General features: G+C 44.3%; 1 protein-coding gene across 1 annotated transcript in view; it reads right to left on the minus strand.

The window, feature by feature from the left end:
- Positions 1 to 16,585, minus strand: part of CA6 (carbonic anhydrase 6) — a 68,143-nt gene that overhangs the window by 34,858 nt on the left and 16,700 nt on the right. The window contains exons 3-4 of the mRNA XM_068240701.1: positions 1,964 to 2,112; positions 1,785 to 1,880 (exon numbers count right to left, since the gene is read on the minus strand). Coding sequence (XP_068096802.1) covers positions 1,785 to 1,880; positions 1,964 to 2,112 — 245 coding nt within the window. The remainder of the gene's footprint in view (positions 1 to 1,784; positions 1,881 to 1,963; positions 2,113 to 16,585) is intronic.

Here is a 16,585-nt window from a genome sequence, read left to right on the forward strand (position 1 = left end):
ACCAGGCCTAAGTGTGCATACTCACATCTAGTTTTGATTGGCCAATGTTACCACTTCTATGTAGTATGTAAGCTTACATACACAATCTGTTCATAGTACAGGTAGTCCCCGGGTTACGCCCGACTTACGAACACCCCGCCGAACCGCCGCGATGATGTCACGTAGTCTGGGGACTACCTCTTGTGCCCCCTTTCCTAATGCAGAGTATGTGCAGCAAAAGCGATTACAAGTCTCACCTATTCCATGGCGGCTCCGGGCCAATCAGCGGCATCCTCTCCCTTCATTCCTCCTTCTTCCCAGCGGCTTCATTAGTAGCGTCGCATAGTGACGCAATCAGAAGGAGCTGCGGGGTCTCCTTTTGATTGCGTCATTAAGCGACGCTACTAGTGAAGCCGCTGGGAGGAAGGAGGAATGAAGGAAGAGAGGACGCCGCTGATTGGCCCGGAGCCGCCATGGAATAGGTGAGACTTGTAATCGCTTCTGCTGCGCATACTTTGCATTAGGGAAGGGGGCATGGGGGGCAGAGATGACACAGAGGGGGGACACTGGAAGCACAGGGGACAGAGAAGGCACAGTGTTCTGACTTAAGGACGGATGATTCAGGTTAAGAACGAGCCTACAGTCCCTTTCTTGTTTGTTAACCGGGGACTACCTGTATTCAGAATCTGTTGGAACTCCTACTGCACAATACACATAATCTGATTTACACAATGAAGCAAAATTGATTCCTGTCTAGAGTAATTAATGTATTTATATAAAATATAACTTTTATTATTCCAATTAAAATTTATCTATATTTTCCACCAACTGAGTTAGGTTCAAAATTCCTCGAACAGATCATTGACTATCATAGACAAAGTCAGCTCTGATGAACTATTCCTCAATAAAGTTGTTTTTATGCTATAAAGATTCCCCCCACCACAAATCCAACATGTTTCGGCTCCCTAATTGGAATAAAAGTGCTCAGTGCTAGGGTGCTAGGTGCATAACATCATTACATAATCACAACATATGGAAAATAAAAAATGAGAGCTGTGCTCTCTAGCTCAGTCAGTCATCGGAACTCCTACTGCATGGAAGTGGTAAAATTGGTCAGTTATTGGCCAATCAAAACTGGATGTGTGTACGCACTCTAAAGGTGGCCATACATCAGGTGACTTGGCAGCCGATCGACCATCCGATTCATTTATTATAATCGAATTGGATGAAAATCAGTGCCACCAAGTGCATGCCCGACTGACAATGCGACCAATTTCGGGATGAAAATTGGTCGCATTCTCGATCGCGCATGCTGCAAGATGTTGGGCGGACTCGCTCGATCGGATGTGTGGCGGGAACAGAGTGAAATTTCACAATAATTGACGAAACCCCAGAGCTGCACCAGGAGCTGCGGGGGACTAGCGGAGGGCGCGGACAGGTAATGTATACTTTACACGGGGCACAGGGGGACATTTACATTAGGGGGGCATAGTATCAGGGCAGCGGATGCGGCACACAAGGCTATTCCAGATGGATTTCATGCAGATATGGATCGGGAATCCGCCTGTGGTGTATGGGCAGCTGACAGATCTCTCTCTTATCAGATTCAATAAGAGAGAGATTTGTCTCTTGGTTGAATATGCCCATTCATCACTAAATGTATGGCTACCTTAAGAGGTCACTGGCAAATGTATGCTTGTCAAGTGATACTTGAGATAAACTGTTTTATGTCTGGCTCCAGGTAGATAACAGCCTTTATAAAGGGATACATATTTGAGAAGTGCTATATTATGCACACAACCTACCTCATAAAGGAATGCAAGTACAGCTAGGCCATCAGGCTGGTCCTTAGCCTCATCAAAGGTGCTATATAACTCCGAGTTATAGTGCACAATGTGCAGCTGCAAAGAGAGTTCAAGAGACATTAGTGTCAAGGCGTCCAGAGCTTTAAGGGGGCACAGAAATGATGATGTGCTGTACTCACCTCTGCCATGTACCTTAACCCATCTATAGTATGCTCTGATCCACTGGTCTCTAGATCCAGACCACCCCAGTGCAGGTGCATCTGTACCGCAGTGTATACATGGGGCAGACCGCTAGAAATTTTCAGTGTGGGTGGAAGTTCAAGTTGCACTGCAAACAAGACATAGAATTCAACTTCAACCATTATAGTACAGTAAACAGTAGATCTGACATCAAATGGTATTGAGGGGTTGCATTGGAAGGACGAGGTAACTGGGATCCGGGTCAAACCAATGAAGGTCAAGGGTCAGGTGATATAACTGGTTAAAGCAGAACCAAAGTAACATAAAGAGCATACAGTTAATAATAGCATCTGTTAATGTTGTGCACCGGTTGTTGCCAATAGTTTAAACATCTACTGTTGGCTTCCGTTACCTATACCCCCTACCGATCTACCTATGCCTAACACTAACCCCCCACCCCTTCACCTACATCTAACACTATCTCCCCTACCTAAGCCTAACACTAACCTCCACCTACATATGCTTTACACTTATCCCCCACCTACTCCTAACCTAAAGTACCATAGTCAATAGCTGAACCCCAAACGCAGATTATCCACCCAGACACACACAATTGCTAATAGTCAAAGTTCCCTGCTGTCTTGGGAGCCAGACTTCAGCTATATGATAGCCAAACTCCAGCACTCAATTCACTTGGTTGGTGCCATAGCCGCAAATTACATTGCAGTCTATAGCAGTGCCTAAGAATGTGTGGTCATGCAGTGATAAAACCCACTAAAATTATCCAAGAGTATGTCTCCTTCCTGAGCAGTCTGGTTCCATGATGTTTATACTTGCATATTATTTGTTTATACAGGTGAAATTCCTTAATTTAGCTTGTTGGTAGGCCTTAACATATATCCACGAGTAGACCCCAGTTAGGTTTAGTGGCTTTCAGGAGGCATCATATTTTTCAGCATATAAGATACACTTTTTCTGCACCCAAAATGGGGAGAAAAAGTCACTGTGTCTTTTATGCCAAATACAGGGAGTCCTCATCTTATGAACACCCGCCGATACAAACCGCGACGCACCATGGTGTTGGGGACTCCCTGTATCCTCCCCATGTCCTCCTCCACACCATGGCTAATCTCATCCATCAGCTCATCAGATCATCAATGATGATCAGAGTCCTCTCCCTCATTGCTCCCCTAGTGCCGGCTTCTGCTGAAGACATGATCAGCAGAAACTGGCACTAGGGGAGCCGTGAGGGAGAGGAGAGGTCCAATCACCACTGGAGCAGATGAATGAGGTGAGCTGGGCTGCTGCTTATAATTATACACTGGGAGTGGAGAAGGACAGAAGGGGGAGCGGAGGACACATGGGGGAGAGAAGGGGGAAGTGGGGGACACATGGGGAGAGAAGGGGGAAGTGGGGGTCACATGAGGACAGAAGGGGACGCATGGGGACAGAAGGGGACATAGGAGGACACATGGGGACACAGGAGGACACATGGGGGACACAGAAGGTACAAAGGGGACACAATAATTGGGGGAGAGCATCTACAAGATGCGCCTGGTCCATGGACGCACCGGGTTTAGTATGTTATTTTCCCTGGTTTTTGCCCTCTAAAGCTAGTGTCTTATAGTCTGAAAAATACAATAATTGTTAAATTGTCTAAAGACTTAAAATAATTTTCCGGAATTTTTCAAGCGGTTAAAAGGCACATTTAACAACGTGTATGTAAATCTAAAATTGTATTGTGATGTGGTCAATAAAAATGGTGAACATGTAAACATTGTTGGAAATAATATTTAAGATGTATTAAAGGGGCAATATGGTGAAAATGTTTACATTTAAAATACATATGTGCACATGCATATGAGATTTGTCCCAGTGTAAATGTACTGTAATTTTTTTTTACTTCCTGTGATGCTATCTCTTACAGTAGGCATTAGAATCCAACCAAAGAATAAAAAGGCATCATTGAAGACCAAGAACACATTAGACTTACTAAAAAATGTGGTGCAGAAGATGAAATACATCATGCTAAGGTTCCCTTTAAAACCATAAAATGGCCACTGGCACAATCAGCTCAAACCCTCAGTGAGATCGTGGCACAACCATCTGTAGATTGGAGAGGTCTGGTCAGAAGTAACCTAATTGGGAGAGTTATGGCTGAGCAACCTGTCTATTCACAAAAACACAAGAACTGATGTGCAAAAAAATTGTAGCAGGTGCTTTGGGCTGAGGAGTATATATTTTATTTTGCTGTAGCACAAAACAGTTAATTCATTGAAGGCCTACAATTGGTACAAGGATGAGTGCCTGCAGGTAAAACTGACGCATGAGCAGCACGGTGGCGTAGTGGTTAGAACTCTCGCCTTGCAGAGCTGAGTCCCGCACTATCTGCACAGAGTTTGTATGTTCTCTCCATGTCTGTGTGAGTTTCCTCTGGGCACTTGGGTTACCTCCCGCATCCCAAAAACATACAGATGAGTTAATTGGCTTTCCCCTAAATTGGCCCTAGATTAGGATACAGACACTACATGGTACATACATATGATAGGGATAAGATTGTGAGCCCCTCAGAGGAAAAGTAAATGACAAGATTATATATACTCTGTGTGGCACTGCAGAAGATGTTCACGCTACATAAATACTAAAGTATGATGACAACTCTTTGCAGATTTTTGGTTGCATTTCTGCACAAGGTATTGGGAATATGGTCAGAATAAATGGTTGCCTCAATGTCAGTCAGTACAGGCAGATAATTATCTATCATAAAATACTATCAGGGAAGCATCTGATCGTTTCCAAGTTAATTCATGACAATAAACCTAAACAAACAGCCAAAATCATAAAAAACTGTCTACAGAAAAAAAGTGGAACAAGGCATCCTATAGCATAGCTCCCAACTGTCCCTCTTTCCTCCTCATGTGTCCCACTTTCAGGACTTTGTCCCTCTTTCTATGTAAACATATATATTTCTCACTAAAAATGTGTTTGATTGGGGGGGCGTGGCCTGCACGAGTATGTGAGTAGACGTGCTTTCCTGAGCTCTCCCACCGGGCTGTTTTAATCCTTCTTAATCCTCCGCTCCAAGGGATCTAAGACCGTAACTATTCGTATCAGCTCTCTCCCCTGCCTCTCCTGCACGGTTAGCCGTTAAGATGCCTCCGAAAAACGCTGACAAAAAGGAGAAGGACAAGGAGAAGATTGTGGGCCCTCTGGACAAGTTCAGGCGTGCTACCCAAGATGGCGCCCGGCCTGATGAAGAGGACACCAACCCGGACACGGCACGCATACTGGAGGCTATTACCGCTATGCACACCTCTCTAACGGATACGTTATCTGCTAAGGTGGATGATGTGAAGGTGGATTTACAGCTGCTACGGGCTGATTTTGGCAATCTAAGAGAACGGGTGGGAGAGGTGGAGCGCCGGGTCTCGCAGCTAGAGGATGACTGTCGTCCACTCCCGCAGCAATCTCAAGCTATGCAATCACAAATCACAGCAGTGATAGCACGCCAAGAAGATATGGAGAACCGGCTGCGACGAAACAATATCCGACTGGTAGGCCTACCAGAAAAGGCTGAAGGCACTGATCCTGCGTGCTTTCTGGAAGACTTGCTACTTTCTCAATATGGCGCTGAGGCCTTCACATCCACGTTCTCTGTTGAGCGCGCTCACCGTATAACAGCCCGGAAACCAATCCCAGGAGGCTTGCCGCGGACCTTTATCGGAAGGCTACTGCATTTTAAGGATCGAGACACGGTCCTCCGACTTGCCCGAGAGAAAGGGAACATTAGCCTAGACAACGTGGAAATATCTATCTTCCCGGACTTCGGGGTTGAAACCCAGAAACAACGGGCCAGCTTCCAGGATGCCAAACGCAAGCTCGACTTACAGTACTCCATGTTGTTCCCTGCCCGTCTCCGCGTGATAGACAACGGCAAGACGCACTTCTTTGATGCAGCCTCAGAGGTTCTAACATGGTTGGACTCCCGCCCTGCAGTAGCAGCCTCGCCGGATCAGTAACGTATAAATCACCTTGCTTTCTCTGGCCCTTTCCCCCCTGGTCGCCGTTGAATAAGTCTGTATTATCTACTTGACTTTCCGCCTGCAGTTGCATTATGATTGACATAGCTGCATAGTCGAATGTCTTCTTTTACGCAACCTACCCGAATTAACTCTACTTTCCAGTCTTACCCTCTGCCACTAAAGACATATTGCAATGAACTGCAGGCGAGATGCAACTCTCCTAAGTGCCTCCTATTACGTGATAGGACTGGGCTATTACACTGAGTAGATTTGTCTCTGGACACCTACTTCCCTGCACAGCTTCCATTTTCAAAGCACCAACAAGCTAAAATACAACTCAAGTGTGTGTTGCCCCCTATGGCGTATAAATAGGTCGAATTATACCTCTTATTCTTGCTGTACCTGGACATGTTCTGGGGGACCTACCCTTTCCCAAGGGGTGTTTTCATTTTTATGAGTTATTCTCTCGGGGCGGGGTGCCGGGGCCGGGCCGGGGGAGAAGGACCCCCCCGCGAAGTTTCGGCGGGGGGGTCGGCCTCCCCCCTCCCTGCCCCGTCGCCGTAAGCCCGGGGGGAGCTCTTTAGATGGGTACCGTAAGTGTCGGTATTATGCACCCTAACGGGTGTTCCCCCCCACTGGCCGCCTGCGCATCGCTCATTATACTTTTTGAACGATGTATCGTAGGCCTGTTGTCTGCGATGTTTTACATGTGTGATGCGCAGCCACCCAGCGTATTATCTGGTTATGCGCTCTGGCTAAAAGAGTTATGTAAAGAGCGGGGACCTCAAAGTCCTATGTTATTGTTTGAGTTGTTACAGTGCACTATTGGCTTGGCGGATCCGTTATCTCTCATCTATTATAACACGTAAGATGGCAATGTCTAAGGTCTCTTTTCTCACATGGAATGTGAGAGGCATGCGTGAAAAATTCAAACGCTCAGTTATACTTAATACCCTTAGAAAGCAAGATGTTGATGTTATAGCTCTACAGGAAACCCACTTTGGTGAAAACATGCCCCATATGCTGCGCAGGTCATGGATTGGCTGGCACTATAGCTCAGTTTTTACTTCACAGTCTAGAGGAGTTTCCCTTCTGATCACTAAAAGGGTGCACTTTCAGCTGATCACCATTGATGTGGACAAGGAGGGCAGATATATATTCTTGCATTGCTCACTCTATGGCGTGCCCCTGCTTATATTAGCTGTCTATATCCCCCCTCCTTTCTCATACGATGTAATTAAAAGGGCTCTTGCATTTATAGCTTTACACCCACATCTCCAGTCTATCTGGATGGGCGATTTTAACTATGTCTTGTATCCACACTTAGATAAAATACCTGTCCCCACTGTATCCTCGGCCCCCACTAAACTGCTTAAAATGCTGCAATTAGTCTCTGTCGCAGACACCTGGCATAGCAAATTTCCTAACACCTCAGCATTTTCCTGTCTGTCTGCTACGTACCATTCGCGCTCAAGACTGGACTATATACTGGTAAGCAATAACCTTCTTCCGAATACCCAAACGGTTACCTATACCCCACCCATTCTATCAGATCACTCTCCCTGCGTGGTGTCCTTCGCCTGGACCTTCCCACCTAGAGCCAATCTCTGGAAATTAAATACCTTTTGGTTGGGAAAGGTGGAGGGGACCATGCAGCTAGAAACTGAGCTTCAACAATTTCTCACAATACAAGGTGACACTGCTCGCTTCACCTCAACATGGAGTGTAGTTAAATTACATCTCAAACAATGCTTCATAAAAGAAATTAAAAAGGTCAAAACACAATCTTCACTATCAGAAGCCTCTATTCGTGAAGAACTGTCCAAAGCAGAAACTATATATGGTAACTTGCCTAATCCAACAAATGAAGCTCTTTATAAACTTAAATTACGCAATCTTGAGCAGCTATTAACTGAAAAAGCAAACAGGAAAATGTTATTTACTAAACAAAACTGGTATGAGAATGGTGATAAGTGTGGCGCTATACTTGCCAAAATATCACGTCAGCAGCAGTCTCCACAGGTGGTTCTGGGGGTTGAGGATACAGGGGGTCAAATGCTGTCCTCACCAGAGGAAATCCTCTCTAGATTCGTATCTTGCTATAGCGACCTGTACGCTAGCCAGTCCACCAGGTCAGCATCCGAGATCTCTGATTATTTGAATGCAATCGAACTTCCTACTCTATCTGCATCCCAAGCAGCTAACCTAGACGCTCCCATTACTGTAAAGGAGGTGGAAGAGGCTATTTCCTCTTTCCCAGCCTCCAAGTCGCCTGGGTCAGATGGATTACCCATAGAACTGTATAAACTGCACTCTACCTTTTTTGCCCCTAAGCTCCTGCAACTATACAGAGCCGCTAAGGAAGAACATGAGCTTCCCTACTCTATGAGAGAGGCTATTATTACTTTAATACTAAAACCTGATAAGCCACCAAACCGTTGTGAAGCATATCGACCCATATCACTACTCCAAACAGATGTGAAGATACTAGCTAAAATTCTTGCACGCCGTTTAAGTATAGTTTCACGCTCTTTAATACACAGGGACAAGTCTGGGTTTGTGCCGGACCGCTCTACAGCACTCAATCTACGTCACCTTTTTCTTAACCTGCAGACCCAATATGATGAGGTTGGCACTAGAGTAGTACTATCCCTTGACGCCGAAAAGGCTTTTGATACTGTGGAGTGGGATTTTCTGTTTGCGGTCCTGCACAGACTCGGATTCGGTCCATCTTTTATTGACTGGATAAAACTCCTATACACTAACCCAGTGGCACGAGTAAAAGTTAACGGATGGCTCTCCACTTCATTCACCCTCCACCGGGGTACCCGTCAGGGTTGCCCCCTTTCTCCACTTCTTTTTGACCTGGCTGTCGAGCCTCTAGCAGCCATGATTCGGGCAGACAGTAAAATCCGGGGTTGGGTTAAGGATGGTATGACTGACAAGATCAGCCTTTATGCAGACGATATGCTGGTCTACCTATCTGACCCAGGCGACTCACTTATGCAAACATTACAGGTAATTAACCAGTATGGCTCCTATTCAGGTCTCAGAATAAACTGGGCTAAATCATCTCTCATGCCAGTTGACCTTTTCCCACCAGCCCAGCATCATCTTTCTACCCCTCTCCAGTGGGTGAGCTCCTTTAGATACCTGGGTATTGTAGTTTCGAGATCACCGGGAGATTTCATTTCACTAAATCTAGATCCACTACTAAATCAAATCAGCGCCAAACTTAAGGCATGGGAGAAACTCCCTTTAAATGCTACTGGACGCGCCAATTTATTTAAAATGATTATTTTACCTAAAATCCTATACGTATCCTGGCACTCTCCAGTTTTTCTACACTCAACGACTTTCTCGAGGCTGCACTCCCAGTTAGCCTGTTTTATATGGGCCAAGCAACGTCACCGCCTCTCTCTCTCTGTTCTGCAGCAGCCAAAAGACTTAGGAGGTATTGCAGTCCCTAACTGTTATTTGTATTATTTAGCATCTCAGCTATCACATCTATATGATGGGTTCAGGGAAGGAAAACCAGCTCTACAAAACAACATATTTTCCCTGCTCCCCTATCGCAATAAAGACCCCTACTACAATACCCTTAAAGGATTTAAGGGAGTGGGTAGATCACAGTCCCTCCCCCCCACTTTGAAGGAAATGCTTAAAGTATGGGACCGATCCCATCATATACTGCATACCAAGGAGGCTTTCCGGCTCACTCCTTTATGGGAGAATCAAAACTTAAAAGAACTCAGTAGACTCTCGGATGCTGACTGGTGGTTTACCAAGGGTGTTAGGTTTCTACATCAACTCTTTCTTGGGGGAATAATAAAAACCTTTGATCAACTTGCAGCAGAATTTGACCTTCCACAATCAGCCTACCTTAGATATCTGGGCCTAAGACATGCATTGCATACTCAGTTTGAAAACTTCCCCAAAGATTTCGTAAATTCGCCCCTCTTAGATATTGTTAGAGGCGCCTCCTCTAAACAGCTGATCACACTTCTATATAGTGAATTAATTACACCTGAGGCTACCCACCGTATATATCAGAAACGCATTTTCTGGGATAGGGAAATAGGCAATGTTTCCGAAGATAATTGGGATGACGCTCTCTCCAGTGTAGTCAAGATCTCCCCACACCTGCCCGATCGTCTACTATACCTGTATGTACTCCATAGAGCCTTCCTTACCCCTGTAAGATTATCAAAATTTAAACAAGGCGCTGATGATCTCTGCCCTAAATGTCGAAATGGCAAAGGCACTTTTCTGCATATGATATGGTCATGCCCACGAGTAAATACTTTTTGGAAGCAGATAATCAAATTTTTGAATGATCACATGGGATGCCCACTCGTTTGTGATGCTAAAACTTGTCTTCTAAACATTTTCTCAGTTACTCTACCTAGCAAGTATCATAAGCAATTTGCACTGGAAACTCTGCATCTAGCTCGCAAACAGCTTACTAAAAATTGGATAACACCCATGGTCCCCACTTGCACAGACTGGATTAAAGCAGTCAACACGGTGTTACCATACCGTAGAGCCGTATATCAGCATAGAAATGCCTCTGCCAAATTTGAAAATATATGGTTTGAATGGACTAACTCCAGATATACTAAAATTTAGCATGCCCACATACCTCCTAAATATATAAACCACTTACATTTATCCCCTGATACCGGATACCGCCAAGCAAGATGTTTTCCGCTATCTCTCCTACTGGACAGGCTCTTCTTCGCTTGTCCCTAGGTAAATAGCGCTATATTGCACTGAAAAGTTTAATGTTCTCCGTTGTAAAATATTGATTATTTTAAAATGGCTATCCTACCACTAACACGCCAAGTTTGTTGTTATTAATGTTACCTTCCAAGCTACCCGCTTGTCCTATGATGAGTGTCTGTTCTTTTGTATCCTGATGTGATGAAGGCCTTTGGCTCAATGATGTATGTTATCTATATGCACTCTTTATGGGATTCTACCTGTATTGTATATTTTCCATCTGTTGTCAAACTCTAAATAAACTTGACGTGTTTAAAAAAAAAAAAAAATGTGTTTGATTGACTCTAAACTTTATTCCCATCCTTTCAATTGATATATTCCTAATTTTAAAATGTTAATATGAAAGAAAATGAACCAGAATAGAGAGGACCAGTGTGGTTTGAATTATAAAACAACATATTTTTCGTATGAAATCTTTATGGTATGCGTGACTAGGGTTGTGCCAGCGGTGTGATTAGGGGTGTGGCATGGGTGTGGCTTAAGTTTCCCTCTATTTCATCTCAAAAAGTTGGGAAGTATGCCTATAGAGATGGTATGACTCCCCAAAACCCCAATCTCAACAAGTCTGTCTGAAACCACATGAAAATACAGAAGCAACTGAGACAACTTAAAGCAGCAGAACTGGAAATCGTTCTCTAGATCTGGGGAGTTTGTTAAACAATTGAGAGCAAATTTACCTAAGAGAATTAACAATGTTTTACATGCAAAGTTTGGTCACACAAAATATTGCTCTGATATTGTTTTAAATGCATGCACTTAATTGGTATTTGATGAATAAAACTATTATTTTTAAAGCATCCTCACTTTACAGCATGTTTTACAAGTGTCTAAAACATATACACAATACTTCAAGTTTAAGTGGTTATATTTATAAAAATAAAATATATATATTTTAAAATACTAAACACATCCCATTAGTCAATGTTGTGCTTCTGGAGACATTGCCATACAAATATATAAACGTACTTTAAGCTTCTAAAAACAGTCAGTTGTACTTTGGCATTACAAGTCCCTTTAAACAAATATTGTTTCTTTTAAGCAAACAGCAAATTTAGTTTTCAGGAGGAGTGTGTACAGAATTGTATGTTTTTGACTAGACTCTGGGAACCAACTTAAAGTGAGGGAAGAGTTCGTTATACAATAACACCCAATATTGAGTTTTCCTCATTGTGCCAATTCCCAAGCTGTCATTTCCAACCTGGCTTTATTCCCTAGCAAGTTATTTATTATTTATTAAGTAGTTATGTAGTGCTGACATGTACTGCAGGGCATTACAGAGTATAGATTCTTTTCAGTAACTGTTCTTCAAAGTGGTACCATTCAAACTGTTCTATGATAGTCATATGTCTGTCATAGTATCTGGCCAATTTCTTTATTTGAATGTTTTTGCGATGTGGGAGGAAACCGGAGTGCACAAAGGAAACCCCCACACACAGGGGTAGGACATACAAACTCCATGCATATAGTGTATTTATTTGGATTGGGGAGTCAAAGAGTCGTATCCACAAACATACTACCCTGAATTGGAACAAGTCATGTGTTAGATGACTCCCTGTGGCTTATTTGTTTTTGCCACAGTGAAGCCTCATGCACATGCTAGTTTTTAGCCAAGTAGATGGCCAGGGCTACCTTAATCAAGAACCTGGAATTTGTACAGGTGTCCCCCAAGGTTGACGAAAGTAGATTAATGATCTCGTATGTCCATTGTCCCCTTCCTTATCTCCCTACCATCATTGTCCCTCTTCCCCTCTCCATAGAGAGAGAACACATTGCTCAGCTGTTGCCTACTGACAAATCTGCACAGCATTGAGGCCTTGCTGTGTCACTCGAGGGATCAAGTTTGATAGTGGCAAGCGATAAAAACCGAGGGGAAATTGTATCTCAGTACACACCTTAAAGTCTACCTGAAGTAAAGAAAAAAATTGTTATTATATTTCATTGTTCTAAAGGCACTTCAGACCCCTCCAGTTTCTTGCATCTGGCCTCCCCTTCATTTTTCCACTGTATGCCCTGTCCCTGGGACTAGTTGGATCCCAGCACATGCATTCCCCCGTGTATCGTGCTTCCACATCTCTGTGCACATCAGCCGTGGCCAAGAGCCTCCTGGGAATGCGCAATTTATAAAGAATAGTAGGGAGCTCCTGGCATTGGTTGCTACACACCAAGTACAGAAATCAAGTGTATATGGACAGTGCATGAGTCCTGAAGATATGACCAAATGGGGCATACAGCAGCAAGATGGAAAGATGTGCAGACAAAGTAAGGAGCTTGGAGGGGTCTGAAGAAACTATCAGCACATCCGGACTAGGCACATGTGAGTAAGGTCAGTGCATGCCCAGTGGAATAAAGCCACTCATACATGGCTTTTTCCTCTGTGCAGGAATGCTTTGTTCTAATGGGCATGCAAGGACCTTACTCACACATGCCCAGCTCGGATATGCTTGTCCACAGCAGGAGCACAGCCACAAGAAAACTTATGGAAACAAATATAGGTAAAAGGCTGTGCATCCCTAACCTAATACTACAGTTGAATGGTTAATCGCTGTGGTGTACACCGCCCCTCCTGGACTAAAATGCACGCCCGCATCCAAACAATGCAATACTGGCTTATGGAGAAAGTTTAGCTTCGATTATAGTTTGCATGCAAAATACAATTTACTGGACATCTGCACCAACGTTGAGGTAATTCTCCGGAGCAGATGTCCTACACTATCTGACCTAAGTTAAAAGCATATGCCCTAACCCTGGCAGCAGCTAAGCAGAAATGTGTAACTTACATTCAATATGGACAGCAGAAAATAAAGCCAGCGCTCACCACATGGGCTGCATTTAAATGACTTATCACCTCATGTGCACCACTTATGCAGCTCAAATACACACTCAGTAATCAAACAGATGCAAAACATATGCACAACTAAATACTAACCATGCAAACAAGAAAGCACAATGGGAGCTGCTAGCCTGGTAGTTACAAAATTATGGAAACAAATATGGGTAAAAGGCTGCACATCCCTGACCTAATACTACAGTTGAATGGGTAATCGCTGTGGCGTACACCGCCCCTCCTGGACTAAAATGCACGCCTGCATCAAAACAATGCAATACTGGTTTATGGAGAAAGTTTTGTTATGCATATGTTTTGCATCTGTTTTATTACTGAGTGTGTATTTGAGATGTATAAGTGGTGCACATGAGGGGATAAGTCATTCAAATGTAACACAAGAACACTTATGTTTACTTGGTTTAGAGGAATCCAACACTGGAATGGTGAGCTGTAAGAGGATCTGAGAAGGCTCTGGACTATTCAAAGTCTTTTCACCACTGAGGTAATTATCTAACTTTTCTATTTTATTTCACTTCAGGTATGCTTTAAAGGTAGCATGTGGTATATTAAGGATAATGGGGTTGATTCACAAAGGTTACTTATTTTTCACCTTAACTGTAAGGAGTGCTAATGCATGAGATAAGTAAGGAGAGATAATTCATGAGATAAATAGATAAAGAGAGCTAAACCATGAGCTATGTCAAATAAGGAGAACTAAACCATGAGCTATGCCATATAAGGAGAGCTAAACCATGAGTTATGTCAAATAAGGAGAGTTAAACCATGATTTATGTCAAATAAGGAGAGCTAAACCATGAGCTAAGTTAGATAAGGAGAGGTAAATCATGCGTTTAGTCATTTAAGGAGAGTTAAATTGTGAGTTAATAAAGAAGGTGAGATAATTTAACATAAAAGCTTTGTGAAACTGGCCTTTTATGTGGTATTTTAAAGGAGTTATCAGGTAAAATTAATAAAATAAGTGCTACTTACCGGGGGCTTCCTCCTGATGAAGCACTCCGTGTTGAGTGCGAAACAGCTGTAGACGTCTTTTTACATGCTTGTCACCCTCTCTTCTGACTGACCAATGCTTTGGCCGCTTGCATTGTTTTTTATGGAATTACAATAAAGGCCTGTTTTTACTGGATGTGCTTAGCCGCTCTGTGCCTTCATACTGTTTTGACCTGCTGGAACCTGTTTTGGCTTGGAGCACTCCGGAGTATTTTTGGGCTCTTGGTCTTGTGCACCTCCCCTTCTATCTATTGGCTACTTACCAGGGGCTTCCTCCACCCCCAAGCTCCCAGCATGTCCCTCGCCACAGCTCTCCCCGCAGCCGTTCACCGCAGCTTGCTCCTGGTCCCCGGCGATGGCGTCAGGCCGACCTCCAGGTCGGCCTGTACTGCGCCTGTGCGAGCAGCGCTGTCAATCACCGCCACGTGGGCCGGAGTGGACTGCGCAGGCGCAGTAGTTCTGGAGGTCGGCCTAACGTCATCGCCGGGGACCGGGAGCGAGCTGCGGCGAACGGCTGCGGGGTGAGCTGCGGCGAGGGACATGCTGGGAGCTTGGGGATGGAGGAAGCCCCCGGTAAGTAGCACTTATTTTATTCATTTTTCCCCTGATAACTCATTTAATCATTATTGCAGTTCATTGGAAAGGAAGTCGGGTGTAATGTGATTTGAATTTGTTACAGAAATATCCACTTAGGCTTCAATTCACTAAGAACTGTTTGGTATACAATAAATGTCATGGTAAGCAATTTACCTCATGCGGTGGAAAAATATTTTTTTTAGTATTTACTAAGATTTTCACACACATAGTTTGGCAATTTACTGAAAAACTGCATGAAAATTCACAAAGATTTTTACCTGACAAGTAAAGAGCAAGTCCGAGATATACAAAATTAACGAAAAATTTGTATTTGCTCAAAACTATTAGTATCTTATTAACCATTTTTAATTACTACATAATTGTGAAATTAGGGAAATATGATTTTATTGTTAACTTTCTTATTTTCCTAAATAGTTTAATTAGTTTTCACTGTTTCTCTGCTTTCTTTTTCCTCCCTTCTATAACCTTCTAAGTGGCTATTTGTTATTTATTGACAGCTCCAGGCTGGAGATAAAATACCGAACATCTCACTTGTCATTTATGAGATATTTACCTCACAAGTGGGTAATTTACATCACAAGTCAGTAATTTACCTCACTAGTCAGTAATTTTAAGCCTCATCTACACGGGTAGATGAGGCTCCGATCCGGCAGCTCGATTAGCCGCCGGATCGCCTCTTCCGCGTCCCCGAGCCGCCGGATCGCCTCTTCCGCGTCCCCGCGCCGCGTCCACGCTCGCCGTGCGTGCACCGGATTCGATTCCCCGCTCGTCCCCGCCGGCGCTGCTTATCTTCCGCTCGATTCCCTGCCATTGTCCCCTCGCGGGGAACGAGCAGGTAATCGGTGGTAGCAAGATCCGACCTGTCGGATCTTATCAATCGAGCCGCATCAGCGGCTCGATTGATAAGCCACATCGCCGCCTCATCTACCCGTGTAGATGAGGCTTTAGAGTTCCATAAGGTAACAGCCTTAAAGAAAATCTGTAATGAAAAACCTCCCCTGGGGCGTCTTCCTCGGTCCCACGGCGGTAGGGAAAATCCTCCCGGAGCGGCGGTGATGTAAATATTTACCTCTTGGCTCCAGCACAGGCGCAGTATCCACTGTCTGCATGGAGATAGGCGAAAACAGCCGATCTCCGTCGGGCCGCTCTACTGCGCAGGAGCAAGTCTCCTGTGCTTGCGCAGTAGAGCGGACCCGACGGAGATCGGCTATTTTCACCTATCTCCATGGGAAGAGCCGCAACAGCGCCCCTGCTGGAGCCAGAAAAGGTAAATATTGCACAGGCCGACAATTGTGGCCTGTGCGTTCCATGGGCTGCAGCGAGACCGCCGTGGGACACAGGAGGATGGGGGAAGCCTCAATAGGGTCCAGAGGCTTCCCCCTACTGAG

The sequence above is a fragment of the Hyperolius riggenbachi genome, chromosome 6, assembly GCF_040937935.1.
Source record: "Hyperolius riggenbachi isolate aHypRig1 chromosome 6, aHypRig1.pri, whole genome shotgun sequence".
NCBI lineage: Eukaryota > Metazoa > Chordata > Amphibia > Anura > Hyperoliidae > Hyperolius > Hyperolius riggenbachi.